The sequence below is a fragment of the Nansenia antarctica genome (assembly GCF_963989245.1).
Source record: "Nansenia antarctica genome assembly, chromosome: 10".
In the NCBI taxonomy this organism is placed as follows: Eukaryota; Metazoa; Chordata; class Actinopteri; order Argentiniformes; family Microstomatidae; genus Nansenia; species Nansenia antarctica.
In genome coordinates this window covers 22,867,742-22,883,138 of record NC_137680.1, presented here as the reverse complement: position 1 = coordinate 22,883,138, position 15,397 = coordinate 22,867,742, and the positions used below count along the sequence as shown (strand labels likewise).

Sequence of the window (15,397 nt, the reverse complement as noted above, 5' to 3'; positions counted from 1 at the left end):
CTTTGGAATAAGGCGTCTGCTAAATGCCAAACATGTAAATGTGAATGTATGTACGACCTGACAAATGGTCAGTCACAAGCACAGATGTTATGAATGGTTTCTGAAAAACAAGGCATAACTGGAGTGCAGTACTTCACACTCGAGCCAGCAGATGGCGCTGTTGGTCTACTACCTCATCGTTCTGCTGCTTCCTGTTCGAGACAGAGACCGACACCCTAACGCATGCGCACAAAGCCTGGAGAATTTAATAAAGATAATACAAATAAACAACCTTTTGAGAACTTTTTATCATTTTCTTTTTTTCTGGTTTGTCCAAAGGAATTTCTGCCGATTTCTTCCATTTGAGAATGAGATGTGCTAACATGTATCGTGGACAAGACAAGTGTGAAGGTAAAACAAGGAGCGTAGTGACGTAGTCTCAGCGACGTGCAGCTACGTCTCGATCACATGACCTAAACCCGGATGTAAACAACAGAAGTAGTGAGAGTAGTGCACGAGACTTTACTTTAATATAACATAATATAACATGCTCTTCATGACACTGTGGAACCAGGGCCTATAAACCTCGCAGCGACGGTAGGTCAGAGACACCGAGCCAGTTAACCAGCTAACCAGCTAACCAGTTAACCAGCTAACCTGCTAACCAGTTAACCAGCTAACCAGCTAACCAGGGAGGGTCTGACTCGTTCTGAATGGGTCGCGGTAAATGAGTCAGAGTGTGTGGTAAAAAAAAAAAAACACTGGAGAAACCCCCCAGATACTTGGTGTTTAGCTTTCTGATGTCAGACTTTTATTTTGACAGACCTGCGTAAAAGACGTGCAGTAGGCCAGCCGTTGCCATGGCAACATGAACTTAGTTCTCTATCAGACACAGGAAACCGTAACTTTATGACAGCAGACAATCCCTCTACTCTGTTGGCCAGGACAGATGATGATGATGATGAAGAAGAAGCTACAGTTGTTGTGCCCAGCTGTGCGTGAGCTCAGGTCCTCCTACAGAGCTGTCATCTCTGACAGGTGCCCACTTCTGACTCCCTCACCTGTCTTACTGCCCACAGGTAGGCCTGTCTGTCTGTCTGTTTGTCTGCCTGTCTGTCTGTCTGTTTGTCTGCCTGCTTGTCTGTCTGTTTGTCTGCCTGCTTGTCTGTCTGTTTGTTTGCCTGTCTGCTTGTCTGTCTGTCTCTCTGTCTGTCTGCCTGCTTGTCTGTCTGCTTGTCTGTCTGCCTGCCTGCTTGTCTGTCTGTCTGTCTGTTTGCCTGTCTGTCTGTTTGCCTGCCTGCCTGTCTGTCTGTCTGTTTGCCTGCCTGCCTGTCTGTATGTCTGTCTGTCTGTCTGTCTGCCTGTTTGCCTGCCTGCCTGTCTGTCTGTCTGTCTGTCTGCCTTGTCTGTCTGTCTATCTGTCTGACTATCTATCTAACCCATGGTGTGTGTGTGTGTGTGTGTGTGTGTGTGTGTGTGTGTGTAGTGTTTCAGCGTGGGTCTGGGTCGACCTCTCTCCTAAACCAGCTCACACAGTACCTGAGGACACGCCTCCATCTGTCTGACACAGGTAGGACCCAACCAATCAGAACGCGTGTCAGGTGGTGTCAGGTGATGTCAGGTGATGTCAGGTGATGTCAGGTCAGTGTTTCCCCCAGGATTTTTCACATTAGTGGCGGAGCGGTCCTCTTTCGCGCGCGCCGCGCATAAAACGCGCACTGGCGCTCAAAACAAAGACGTAATTTCACCCAAAACTATAGGGTGGCAACAATTATAATTTCTTAAATAGCGATTAAGTCATTAAAGCCGAGCAGGTGATTTTATATAGAAGGTGATACCAAATACCAATATATCCTACAGCTGCAGCGGAACATGCGGAACGCGCATTACACACACACACACAGAAAGATCAATACGAAGTAGGGCCAGTGGTGTAGTCTACGTGACACGCAGGACTACGCCGTATACCCACTAGGAAAGCCAAGGATTTCCATACACCCACTTAAAAATGTGTGAGGATACGTAACAGCGTTTTGTGACAGGACTTTCACTTTCATTCATAAAATTCACACCGTCTGTGTTACGAAGCACTTGACTTTTGGACCATTGGGACTGACTATAGCGTCATATACCATCAACATGGGGAAGATGCGACATGAAATGTGTCAAAATGCAGCACTATCATGCACAGATCAGCCTTATAACATGTAATGTTATATATATATATATATATATATATATATATATATATATATATATATATATATAACGTTAGACAGGGAGCGCAGATGTATTTTTATGAACGATATGAGGCTGGGAGGGAAAAATCACAGTATACCCACTAGAAAAACTAGACTACACCACTGAAGTAGGCCTAAGTGAGAGTACACGCACAAAACCGGCTAACGTTACTCATTAACTGTTTACACAAGTAAAATCACAGTGTGACAGGAGCATTCGGTAAACAACAACAGCAAGGTAATGCTATCAGTTGAGTTAAAGAAAACCAATTCTTAAATTTGAGGACACCAACGCCTCGCTTCAGTCGCCTCGCGCGTCGCCTCGCTTCAGTCTCGATTGTAGTGCGAACACAAAAGACGAGGTTAATTGCAACATTGTAACATATTGTAAATAACTACGCCCTAAATCGTAACGAAATGTTGGTCTGGAAGCGGCCTAAATCTAGCTTCGATCTGCTTTTTTTCTGTTCTCCGGTCATAATAACTCGCTGCCTTTCTGCGCAGCCTGAATCAAAGTGGACTGTCTGAATCAATTAGTGGCGGAGGAAATTCATTTGTGGCGGCCCGCCACCAATAAATGCATATTGTAACCAGGGAGTAGCTGAAAAGGACTGTATACTTTTAGGAAAGGGCTGGTTATCTAACTAAGGGAGCTAAATAGGCAGTATAAGAGGATACAGGCAGGGGGCGACAGCAAACCGTTAGACTAGCAGTTAAGGTCGTTAGCATTAGCAAGGGGACTAGCATTAGCATTAGCCTTCAAACAACTAGCATTAGCATTAGCGCTACAAACAACTAGCATTAGCATTAGCGCTACAAACAACTAGCATTAGCATTGAAGCTACAAACAACTAACACACGGTATTACAGATGAACAACACATTTATTACACGACGGTTGTATACATCCCCATATATACATTCCCACCCGGCCGGCCACACACACTCTCAATCACTCACTGACAGTCTCTGGCCTGAACAGGCCTATAGTCCAGTGGCGTGGTGCGCGTCGAGGCCTGGTTGACTGGCATGTGCGTCGACGAAGTGGTCCGCGTTGAAGCTCCGCTGGAGTCTGTGTTTGCTCGTGGAGACGACGATTAATGTCCAGCTGGCGTCCCGCTTGGTCCCACGGTGAACAGCCGGCCGCTGGCAAGACGGTCCAACGGGAACACAACCAACAGGCTACAGTGGCTCACTCAAGAATCGCTTTTCCTGGCGTCTTCAGTTGCTGCACGGTGTGCTCGCTGCTGAATCCGCCATCTTAGATCGGCTTCGTTGCTTCTCTCGTTCTAGTTCTCTCTCGTTCGGCTTCTCTACACACACTCTGACTGACTCCGCCCTTCCGGCTCTTATATAGGCACCACCGAACGTAACATCCGGGTCACAGACACACCCCGGATACTACGTCATCAAACATATGCATAAAACATTACAAGAATAATACATATACTTCACGAAACGTATATAATTGTATAGAAAATAACAAAGGAAATACTAGGGGCAAAAATAGGGCTGGTTTGGGGAAACTAAAACTGGCACTAAACTGTGGGCCTTCACAACAGCCGCCCCATGAAACCCTCGGTTTCAGTCAACTAAGAAGGCACACTGGCTAGGCTGCTCTAGCAGCGTGAAGTAGGAGGTGAGAGTGTCGACCACTCTGCCTGTCCGCCAGGCGGCGCGCGGAAGGGACTGGTCCATCCCCAGTACCACGGCACCTTCGGACATCTTGTCTCTCTCCCTCAGCAGAATCTTCTGCTTCTCCTCCTTCTCCAGGGCGCGGATGTGCTCCTCGAAGCAGATCAGAGCGTCTTCCTGGTCCATGTTCTCCAGCGCCTCGTACTCAACGAAGGTGGGGTTGTCCAGCAGGTACTGCTGGGCCTCGGACCAGGTGGTGCAGTGGGTGACGTTGGCCATGTTGTCCAGAATGCTCGTCAGCGCCTCACAGTTCCTCTTCCTGAGCTGCTTGGCTTGTTCCTTCTCCTTCTTAGCCTGGTAGGCCTTAAACGCTTGCTTCTTCTCACTCAGCTTGGGCAGGGCGCTGTAGCGTGGGTCGTTGATGATCATTCTCATGGTTTGCTCCCATGACGCGTCGGATGAACCACCATCCTCTTCCAGAAGCTCTTTGAAGGCCTGCTTGGCCTCCTCTTCTGGGTTCCACTTTACTCTCTTCTTCGCCAACTTCGGCCTTTCCTCCTTGGAGGCGTCTACAATACTGGCTGAGACTTTCATGGCTGACGTGTACTTGACGGAGTTGACGGGTGCGTCAATGCTGACCTCGGCCACGTGAGGGTGCATGGCCACCTGCAGGTGTTCCTCGGCAACAACTGTTGCCGCCATGGCACGGTAGCGCCACCACCGGGACTCCTTAGTCTGGGAGTTGTAGTAGTAGGTCTTCCCATCCAGAGACTTATGCTCTGTCCACAGAGACTTCTTCCTCGGTTGGTCATCCTGTGGTGAACCATTTGTGGTACTAACTGTTCCAGGTGCACTGGCAGCAATAGATTCCACTCCAGGCGGTCCGGTTGGTGGGTTTGCTTCTTCGGTTCGGACATGGAGGGATGACGTAGCTCTCCCGTCCCTCTCTCTCCACTCGGTAGCGCCTTGGAGGGCCCACCCAAGCGCCGTCTTAACAGCCATCGGGCAGCCTCGTGGTCCTCTCAGCGGAGGACGGAGCGACACGATCAGTTCAGCGTTGTCCGAGCCGATGAGAAGGGTTGGCTCCGCTCCTTCTATCGGATGTAGGTCTACTCCCCGTAGGTGGGGATATCTTGCGCGTAACCTCTCCAGGGGGTAGTCGTAGCGGGAGAGCGCTAGCTGGTCGGCGGTGAAGACATTCTGAAGCCGATGTCTATCCGACGGCCGCCCCGCCGGGGAGATAGAGAAGTTGATTCTCGCCCCGGTGACCTCTTTAAGGTCGCGACGTATCGTGCGCAGAGTCAGCTTCTCCGCAGTCCCTTGGAGCCCCAACTGGCGCACTGCCCCCTGGAGAAGGATGGTCCGTTCCGACCCGTCGTCTAGAACGGCGTACGTGTCGTACACAGCGTTGTTGTGGTGAAGTCGGACCTTCACCACCTTCAGTAGAACCTTGGAGCCGCTGCTCTGTGGCGAGTCTAGGTAGTAGACAGGGGTTTCCTCTTCCGGTGCGCGACCGGACCTAGGGCTTCTGTTGCCCTCCGTGGACCTGGCGAGGGAGACCTCGTGTAGGATGTGGAGGTGGACCTCCTCACAGCGGTTGCACTTCCTCCTCAAGGTGCAGTTCTTCGCCAGATGGTCGCGCCCACAGTTCCAGCACCTCTGGTTCTTCTCGAGCCACCTCTGCTTGGCCTCGGTACTCAGGTTGTTGAAGTCACTGCACTCATTGAGCCAGTGCTCGCTGGTGCAGTACGGACATGGCGGTGGACCTCTCCGTCCCGTTGGAGAGGGTTGAGAGGAATCCTTTCCCTCAGGTCGGGTGGTCCTCTCTCTCCGAGGCTCCTCCTCCGTGTGCAGCACTCCTACTGGGCGTCCTCTGTTCGAGCTCGGCCCGTCCCAGCGGTCTCCCTTCTCCCTCTCCTTCTTCGGCTCAGCGTATCCCATGGCGTCTACGTTGGTGTCATGCACTTCCTCCAGTAGGAACTCCGCGAAGGCAGCCATGCTCAGACCCAACTTCTCGGGGTTACGAACGCGCTGCTGTCGCCGGAACCTCTCCTGCCGGAAGCGTGGGATCTTGCGGAGCAGCCGCTCTACGTTGGAGGTGCTGTTGATCTCGCTGGCGCCAGCTGGGCCCTGCGTCTTCAGCATCCCAACCAAGGTGTGCACGCGGAGCGCGAAGTCATCCAGCGCCCGGTCATCCTTGATGGGGGCCTGCTGTTCGAGGGCTTGCAGTTCAGCAAGGGCGTGGTTCCAGGGACGACCGTAGCGGGCATCCAAGTCAGCGAGCGCTCTGGTGTAAGGTGTCGGTGCGGAGGCATGGGCCAGTACCATGTTGTGGGCTCTGGGGTTCCTCACATGCTGAAGGAGAATCGCATATTTGTAGGACTCGGAGCAGGAGTTGTCCAAGAGCGTGTCTAGGCAGATGCGTAGCTCCACATACTGGCTCCTGTCCTCGTCCTTGAAGAAGGGGAACTTGGGTCCCTCCACCTGGGGGAACATCCTGTAGTGGATCATCGGTGCTGGAGTGACGGTCTGGGTGTCCGGCCTGCATGCATTTTGGTGCACTGGAGGACCTAGGGGTGTGCTACGCTCTTGGGGGATGACTCCCCCCCCGGGCAGCGACGCTGGCTCCCTCTGGGCCGCGTAGCGGTCGGGTCCCTGGTCCTCTTCCTTCCAGGTGGTCAGCTGGGCCTGTGGTTGGACAGTCCTGGCGGGGGTCATGGAGCCATCGGCGGGGGGTTCAGGAGATGGCACTCGAGAGGGCCGTGCGGATGATACTCTGGAGCTACAGGCCGACGGAGTTCTGCTGATGCACACGTCGCGCATGGTCTGCATCATTTCCTCCATCTTCTCTGCGTGCAGTTGCTCTCTCGCCATCTGCCTCTCCGCCGCGCGTTCCGCCCCCTCCATCTGGAGGCGGTCGCGCTCCATCTGGAAGCGTTCCCGTTCTAGCGCCTCCTGGCGCTGGAGGCATTCACGTTCTAGCGCCTCCTGGCGCTGTCTCTCCGCCGCGCGTTCCGCTCCGTTCATCTGGAGGCGTTCGCGTTCTAGCGCCTCCTGGCGCTGGAGGCGTTCACGCTCGAACTGGAGTCGTTCCCGCTCTAACGCCGTCTCGGCCTGTTGGCGCTCCCGCTCTAACGCCATCTCGGCCTGTTGGCGCATATATTCGGACAGCGCGGCACCACTCCCTCTGGAGTGCAGGCTATCCGCCCCAGAGGCAGAACTGCCCACGGAAGCCCTGGACCGGTAGGAAGCCACTGAGCGGCAGGAGCTAGGTCTCGAGCGCGCCGTACTGGGAGGCAGATCGTTAAGGCTGAGGCCCTCCCTCTTCCGCCCGCAGGCGCTGTCGGACCGGGCCTCTCCTTCCTGTTCTTCCGTTTCCACGGCAAAACCCTGCGGTTCTGCCATCTCATCCTCAGGCTGGTGCTCTTTGAGGGCTGTCTCAGTGCTAGCCACCTGCTCGCCGGCGGACACCTCGGCCTCTCCGACCACTGTATCCCGTGGAGTGCGCTCCTCGCTACCACTCAGTGAGCTTTCAAGCTCAAGCTCATACTCCTGTAACCTCGGAGGCAACCGCGGGACTCTCTGTGGTCGTGGCTCTGGCTCAGGGGGCGGAGAAGGGGGGGTAACTGTCTGGTCTGGTTGGCTGCGCTCAGCCATGCTATCACTACACTACCTATCCGGCTCGAAGGACCAATTGTAACCAGGGAGTAGCTGAAAAGGACTGTATACTTTTAGGAAAGGGCTGGTTATCTAACTAAGGGAGCTAAATAGGCAGTATAAGAGGATACAGGCAGGGGGCGACAGCAAACCGTTAGACTAGCAGTTAAGGTCGTTAGCATTAGCAAGGGGACTAGCATTAGCATTAGCCTTCAAACAACTAGCATTAGCATTAGCGCTACAAACAACTAGCATTAGCATTAGCGCTACAAACAACTAGCATTAGCATTGAAGCTACAAACAACTAACACACGGTATTACAGATGAACAACACATTTATTACACGACGGTTGTATACATCCCCATATATACATTCCCACCCGGCCGGCCACACACACTCTCAATCACTCACTGACAGTCTCTGGCCTGAACAGGCCTATAGTCCAGTGGCGTGGTGCGCGTCGAGGCCTGGTTGACTGGCATGTGCGTCGACGAAGTGGTCCGCGTTGAAGCTCCGCTGGAGTCTGTGTTTGCTCGTGGAGACGACGATTAATGTCCAGCTGGCGTCCCGCTTGGTCCCACGGTGAACAGCCGGCCGCTGGCAAGACGGTCCAACGGGAACACAACCAACAGGCTACAGTGGCTCACTCAAGAATCGCTTTTCCTGGCGTCTTCAGTTGCTGCACGGTGTGCTCGCTGCTGAATCCGCCATCTTAGATCGGCTTCGTTGCTTCTCTCGTTCTAGTTCTCTCTCGTTCGGCTTCTCTACACACACTCTGACTGACTCCGCCCTTCCGGCTCTTATATAGGCACCACCGAACGTAACATCCGGGTCACAGACACACCCCGGATACTACGTCATCAAACATATGCATAAAACATTACAAGAATAATACATATACTTCACGAAACGTATATAATTGTATAGAAAATAACAAAGGAAATACTAGGGGCAAAAATAGGGCTGGTTTGGGGAAACTAAAACTGGCACTAAACTGTGGGCCTTCACAACACATATAGAGGAAACACTGCAGGTGATGTCAGGTGATGTCAGGTGGTGTCAGGTAATGTCAGGTGGTGTCAGGTGATGTCAGGTGGTGTCAGGTGATGTCAGGTGGTGTCAGGTGATGTCAGGTGATGTCAGGTGGTGTCAGGTGATGTCAGGTGATGTCAGGTGGTGTCAGGTGATGTCAGGTGATGTCAGGTGATGTCAGGTAATGTCAGGTGGTGTCAGGTGTCAGGTGATGTCAGGTGGTGTCAGGTGATGTCAGGTGATGTCAGGTGGTGTCAGGTGGTGTCAGGTGATGTCAGGTGGTGTCAGGTGGTGTCAGGTGGTGTCAGGTGATGTCAGGTGGTGTCAGGGGGTGTCAGGTGATGTCAGGTGGTGTCAGGTGGTGTCAGGTGATGTCAGGTGTCAGGTGATGTCAGGTGGTGTCAGGTGATGTCAGGTGGTGTCAGGTAATGTCAGGTGGTGTCAGGTGATGTCAGGTGTCAGGTGATGTCAGGTGGTGTCAGGTAATGTCAGGTGGTGTCAGGTGATGTCAGGTGTCAGGTGATGTCAGGTGGTGTCAGGTAATGTCAGGTGGTGTCAGGTAATGTCAGGTGGTGTCAGGTGATGTCAGGTGTCAGGTGATGTCAGGTGTCAGGTGGTGTCAGGTGATGTCAGGTGGTGTCAGGTGATGTCAGGTGGTGTCAGGTGATGTCAGGTGTCAGGTGGTGTCAGGTGATTTCAGGTGGTGTCAGGTGATTTCAGGTGATGTCAGGTGATGTCAGGTGATGTCAGGTGTCAGGTGATTTCAGGTGGTGTCAGGTGATTTCAGGTGATGTCAGGTGATGTCAGGTGATTTCAGGTGATGTCAGGTGGTGTCAGGTGATGTCAGGTGGTGTCAGGTGTCAGGTGATGTCAGGTGGTGTCAGGTGATGTCAGGTGATGTCAGGTGTCAGGTGGTGTCAGGTGTCAGGTGGTGTCAGGTGGTGTCAGGTGATGTCAGGTGATGTCAGGTGGTGTCAAGTGATGTCAGGTGGTGTCAGGTGATGTCAGGTGTCCGGTGATGTCAGGTGATGTCAGGTGGTGTCAGGTGGTGTCAGGTGGTGTCAGGTGATGTCAGGTGTCAGGTGATGTCAGGTGATGTCAGGTGGTGTCAAGTGATGTCAGGTGGTGTCAGGTGATGTCAGGTGATGTCAGGTGGTGTCAGGTGATGTCAGGTGATGTCAGGTGATGTCAGGTGTCAGGTGGTGTCAGGTGATGTCAGGTGATTTCAGGTGGTGTCAGGTGGTGTCAGGTGATGTCAGGTGGTGTCAGGTGATGTCAGGTGATGTCAGGTGATGTCAGGTGGTGTCAGGTGGTGTCAGGTGATGTCAGGTGATGTCAGGTGATGTCAGGTGATGTCAGGTGGTGTCAGGTGGTGTCAGGTGGTGTCAGGTGATGTCAGGTGGTGTCAGGTGGTGTCAGGTGGTGTCAGGTGATTTCAGGTGATGTCAGGTGATGTCAGGTGATGTCAGGTGGTGTCAGGTGGTGTCAGGTGATGTCAGGTGGTGTCAGGTGGTGTCAGGTGGTGTCAGGTGGTGTTTCTGTGTTCTCCAGACTACGCCTCCGTCCAGCCTGCCAGCCAGGGGAACGCCCTGCATCTCACCACCTCCGGGGGGCGCCACCTTCTACTGAGAACACAGCAGCCACACCACCCCCACACCCTGCAGACAGAGCACAGGTGGGGAGGGGTGGTGTGTGTGTGTGTGTGTTCTGGTTGATCAGTGATGAGCCTTAAGACTGATCATGTCCATCTGAATCATCAATCATTGATGTGTGGCTTCTTCTTGTTGACCTGTGGTAAAAGGAAGAGTGTGTTGAGGTGTGTACAGGTGTGTACAGGTGTGTTGAGGTGTGTACAGGTGTGTTGAGGTGTGTACAGGTGTGTTGAGGTGTGTTGAGGTGTGTTGAGGTGTGTTGAGGTGAGTACAGGTGTGTTCAGGTGTGTTGAGGTGTGTTCAGGTGTGTTGAGGTGTGTTCAGGTGTATTCAGGTGTGTTGAGGTGTATTCAGGTGTGTTGAGGTGTGTTCAGGTGTGTTCAGGTGTGTTGAGGTGTGTTGTGTCTCCAGGGTGCTGAAGGCGCTCCAGGGTACCAGCGTCCCTGTTCCAGACGTCATCCACTACTGTGAGGATCCAAGGTGAGAACACACACACACACACACACACACAGACACACACACACACACACACAGACACACACACACACACACACATTTACATTTACATATTTGGCATTTAGCAGACGCCTTATTCCAAAGCGACTTACAATCAGTTGATGCATTTGACTAAGCAAGTGAAGCATCAATCCACCAGTCGTAGCAGGAAGAGTAATCTAGCTCAGGCCAGGGGCCATAGGCAGTCGTGTTTCTTTTTTCTTGTCTTTTTTTTAAATCAGACACTGGAGAAACAGTACAGGGGGTAGTAGATGTCTCAGGAGGGACAGTACAGGGGGTTAGTAGATGTCTCAGGAGGGACAGTACAGGGGGTAGTAGATGTCTCAGGAGGGACAGTACAGGGGGTTAGTAGATGTCTCAGGAGGGACAGTACAGGGGGTTAGTAGATGTCTCAGGAGGGACAGTACAGGGGTTAGTAGATGTCTCAGGAGGGACAGTACAGGGGGTAGTAGATGTCTCAGGAGGGACAGTACAGGGGGTAGTAGATGTCTCAGGAGGGACAGTACAGGGGGTAGTAGATGTCTCAGGAGGGACAGTACAGGGGGTAGTAGATGTCTCAGGAGAGACAGTACAGGGGGTAGTAGATGTCTCAGGAGAAACAGTACAGGGGGTAGTAGATGTCTCAGGAGGGACAGTACAGGGGGTAGTAGATGTCTCAGGAGGGACAGTACAGGAGGTAGAAAATGTCTCAGGAGAGACAGTACAGGGGGGTAGTAGATGTCTCAGGAGAGACAGTACAGGGGGTAATAGATGTCTCAGGAGAGACAGTACAGGGGGTAGTAGATGTCTCAGGAGAAACAGTACAGGGGGTAGTAGATGTCTCAGGAGGGACAGTACAGGGGGGTAGTAGATGTCTCAGGAGAAACAGTACAGGGGGTAGTAGATGTCTCAGGAGGGACAGTACAGGGGGGTAGTAGATGTATAGAGGGAGAACAGTAAGGGCCCTAGGACAGAGCCCTGAGGGACCCCAGTGGTGAGGGCTCATGGAGAAGACAACGATCCTCTCCAAGTCACCTGGTCACGTGTGTGTGTGTGTGTGTGTGTGTGTGTGTGTGTGTCCAGTGTCATTGGTGCAGCGTTTCTGCTGATGGAGGTGTGTCCAGGCCGGAGGTTCTGTGACCTGCCCCTCCCCGAGCCACAGCCTCTCCCCCAGACCCAGACCCTGGCCCAGACCCAGACCCAGACCCAGACCCTGGCCCAGACCCTGACTCTGACCCTGACAGAGAGGAGGGCTGTGTACCAGGCCCAGGCCCAGACCCTGGCGCAGATACACAGGCTGGAAACTGCTGCTCTGGAGGGTCTCGGCTACACTGGTAGGTAGATAGATAGATAGAGTGATAGATAGATAGATAGATAGATAGAGTGATAGATAGATAGAGAGAGAGATATAGATAGAGTGATAGATAGATAGAGTGATAGATAGATAGAGTGATAGATAGATAGAGTGATAGATAGATAGATAGTTAGATAGATAGAGTGATAGATAGATAGAGTGATAGATAGACAGAGTGATAGATAGTTAGTTAGATAGATAGATAGAGTGATAGATAGATAGAGTGATAGATAGATAGAGTGATAGATAGATAGATAGGGTTAGATAGATAGATAGATAGATAGATGCATAGATAGATATAGTGATAGAGTGATAGATAGATAGATAGACAGACAGACAGGCAGGCAGGCAGACAGACAGGCAGGCAGACAGGCAGGCAGGCAGGCAGGCAGGCAGGCAGGCAAACAGGTATCTCTGCAGAATGACTCCTGACTGTCTGATGCCCTGCCCCCCAGACCTGGGCCAGCAGCTGGAGAGGCGGAGCCAACAGTACAGGGCCAATCAGAGCTCTCCGTCCCCAGCCATGGAGAGACTCATCCAATGGCTGCCTCTGCACCTGCCCACACAACACACACCTACACTGGTGCATGGAGACTACAGGTACACACACACACACACACACACACACACACAGCACGTACACACACACACACACACACACAAGCAGCACGTACACACCCACACAAACACATACCCACACACACACACACTTACACACACACACACACACACACACACACATACGCAAGCACACACGCAAGCATGCACACACACACACACACACACACACACACACACACACATACCCACAAACACACACGCAAACACACACACACACACAACCGTTACCATACTTACATAGTCAGTTGTAACTCTAACCAATAATCTGTCTGTCTGTTTGTCTGTCTCTCTGTCTGTCTGCCTGTCTGTCTGTCTCTCTGCCTGCCTGTCTGTCTGCTTGCCTGTCTGTCTGTCTGTGTCAATATCTACCTGTCTGTCTGCCGGTCTGTCTGTCTCTCTGTCTGTCTGTCGGTCTGTCTATCTATCTGTCTGTCTGTCTGTCTGCCTGTCTCTCTGTCTGTCTGCCTGCCTGTCTGTCTGCCTGTCTGTCTGCCTGTCTGTCTGCCTGTCTGTCTGCTTGCCTGTGCCTGTCTGCCTGCTTGTCTGTCTGCCTGTCTGTCTGCCTGTCTGTCTGCCTGTCTGTCTGTCTGTCTGTCTCTCTGTCTGCCTGCCTGCTTGTCTGTCTGTCTCTCTGTCTGTCTGTCTGCCTGTCTGCCTGCCTGCTTGTCTGTCTGTCTGTCTGCCTGTCTGCCTGCCTGTCTGTCTGTCTGTCTACCTGTCTGTCTGCTTGCCTGTCTGTCTGTCTGTCTGTATGCCTGTCTGTCTGCCTGTTTGTCTGTCTGTCTGTCTGCCTGTCTGCCTGTCTGCCTGCCTGCCTGCCTGTCTTTCTGTCTGTCTGTCTGTCTGTCTGCTTGCCTGTCTGTCTGTCAGTCTGTCCAGTCTGGTGTTTGCTCCAGACAGGCTGGAGGTGGTGGCAGTGTTGGGCTGGGGCCACGCCTCTCTGGGAGACGGCCAATCAGAGCTGACCTCCAGCCTGCTGCCTCTCTGCCTGGCCCCGGTGGGCGGGCCCACACCGGAGGAGCTGATTGGCCAGTACTGCAGCTCCCGAGGCCTCCACGACGGCGTCCCTGACTGGCGCTTCTACGCGGCCTATCACCTGTTCTGCCTGGCCGCCTCCTCCCAGCGCCAGGGCGCTCCACACACCACAGGTACAGGCTAGCACTGTTAGCCTGTTAGCATGTTAGCCACGCAGGTACAGGACTAGCACTGTTAGCCTGTTAGCCTGTTAGCCTGTTAGCCACGCAGGTACAGGACTAGCACTGTTAGCCTGTTAGCATGTTAGCATGTTAGCCACGCAGGTACAGGACTAGCACTGTTAGCCTGTTAGCCACGCAGGTACAGGACCAGCACTGTTAGCCTGTTAGCCACGCTAGTCACTGTTAGCCACGCAGGTACAGACTTTCTTGTATGTACTCTCCTCATTCTCTCTCTCTCTCTCTCTCCCTCCCTCCCTCCCTCCCTCCCTCCCTCCCTCCCCCCTCCCTCCCTCCCTCCCTCCCTCCCTCCCTCCCTCCTCCCTCCCCCCTCCCTCCCTCCCTCCCTCCCTTCCTCCTTCTCTCCCTTCCTCCCTCCCTCCTTCCCTTCCTCCCTCCCTTTCCCCTCCCTCCCCTCCTTCCCTACCTCACTCCCTCTTCCCTCCCTCCCTCCCTACCTCACTCCCTCCTCCCTCCCTCCCTCCTCCCTCCCTCCCTACCTCCCTCCCTCCTCCCTCTCTCCCTCCCTCTTCCCTCCCTCCTCCCTCTCTCCCCTCCCTCACTCCCCCCTCCCTCTCTCCCTCCCTCCCCTCCCTCCTCCCTCCCTCCCTCACTCCCTCCTCCCTCTCTCCCTCCCTCCCTCCCCTCCCTCCCTCCTCCCTCCCTCCCTCCCTCCTCCCTCCCTCCCCTCCCTCTCTCCCTCCCTCCTCCCTCCCTTCCCTCCCTCCCCTCCCTCCCTCCCTCCCCTCCCTCCTCCCTCCCTCCCTACCTCCCTCCCCTCCCTCTCTCCCTCCCTCCTCCCTCCCTCCCTGTAGAAGGGGAGAGGCTGGCAGTGTTGGCGTGGGACTTTGCCACCAGAGAGGGCTTCAGACTGTTCAACTCCAGGACCAGCAGCCCACAGACACACAACAAACCTAGTCCTACCCCAGTACAGGAGGAGATAATAAAATGTTTGTCATAATGTTTCAAAAAATATTTAATCTTTATTAATAAGTAATTACAGAGAAAGTAAATGACATTTGACACACTTCCCTTGTACACTTTCCACAGATGGCGTAGTTGTCGGCATCGAGTGACTTATATGCTCTCAATTTCTCACCGGTGTACACGCTAGGCTTCTCCACCAAATAAGTATATATTTCTGTCCATTGAATATTGGGCCACTTGCTAATGTCATCTACCCACTCAGTAATAGCACACGGATCTGGGAGTCGCCGACCATGTGACAGTTAGTTTGTTGAAGCAGCATTCCCGATCTATTGTGGATAATGTCCTTGCATAGCTTGACAAGTCAGTGCACTCTGCCATTTTCCGTTGCCTAAATGCGCGCGCATACTTGGTACGTCATCATTGTTTACAAACTCTAAAAGGGTCTATAGCCTAGAGCGATTGGTATTTAAAAATGGCGGTTAGAGGTGAACTCGAATATCTACCTGGGATGACGTTATTGTGACGATTTCTATTGACCAATCAACGGTCTGCAGCGTCACACGTCACACACAGACTAGCACGGATAGTACCGGCTCAGTACGGCTCGGT

General features: G+C 53.1%; 1 protein-coding gene across 1 annotated transcript; it reads left to right on the top strand.

Annotated features, from left to right (window-relative positions):
* The first annotated feature begins 542 nt into the window (after window positions 1–542).
* On the top strand, window positions 543–14,936 carry LOC308166517 (acyl-CoA dehydrogenase family member 10-like). The gene is made up of 9 exons (XM_080540841.1): window positions 543–576; window positions 929–1,058; window positions 1,466–1,549; window positions 10,095–10,218; window positions 10,607–10,675; window positions 11,774–12,024; window positions 12,500–12,644; window positions 13,536–13,813; window positions 14,674–14,936. The coding sequence occupies exons 2-9, from the start codon at window positions 929–931 to the stop codon at window positions 14,817–14,819; spliced, it is 1,227 nt and encodes a 408-aa protein (XP_080396967.1). The 5' UTR covers window positions 543–576; the 3' UTR covers window positions 14,820–14,936.
* Window positions 14,937–15,397: the final 461 nt, after the last annotated feature.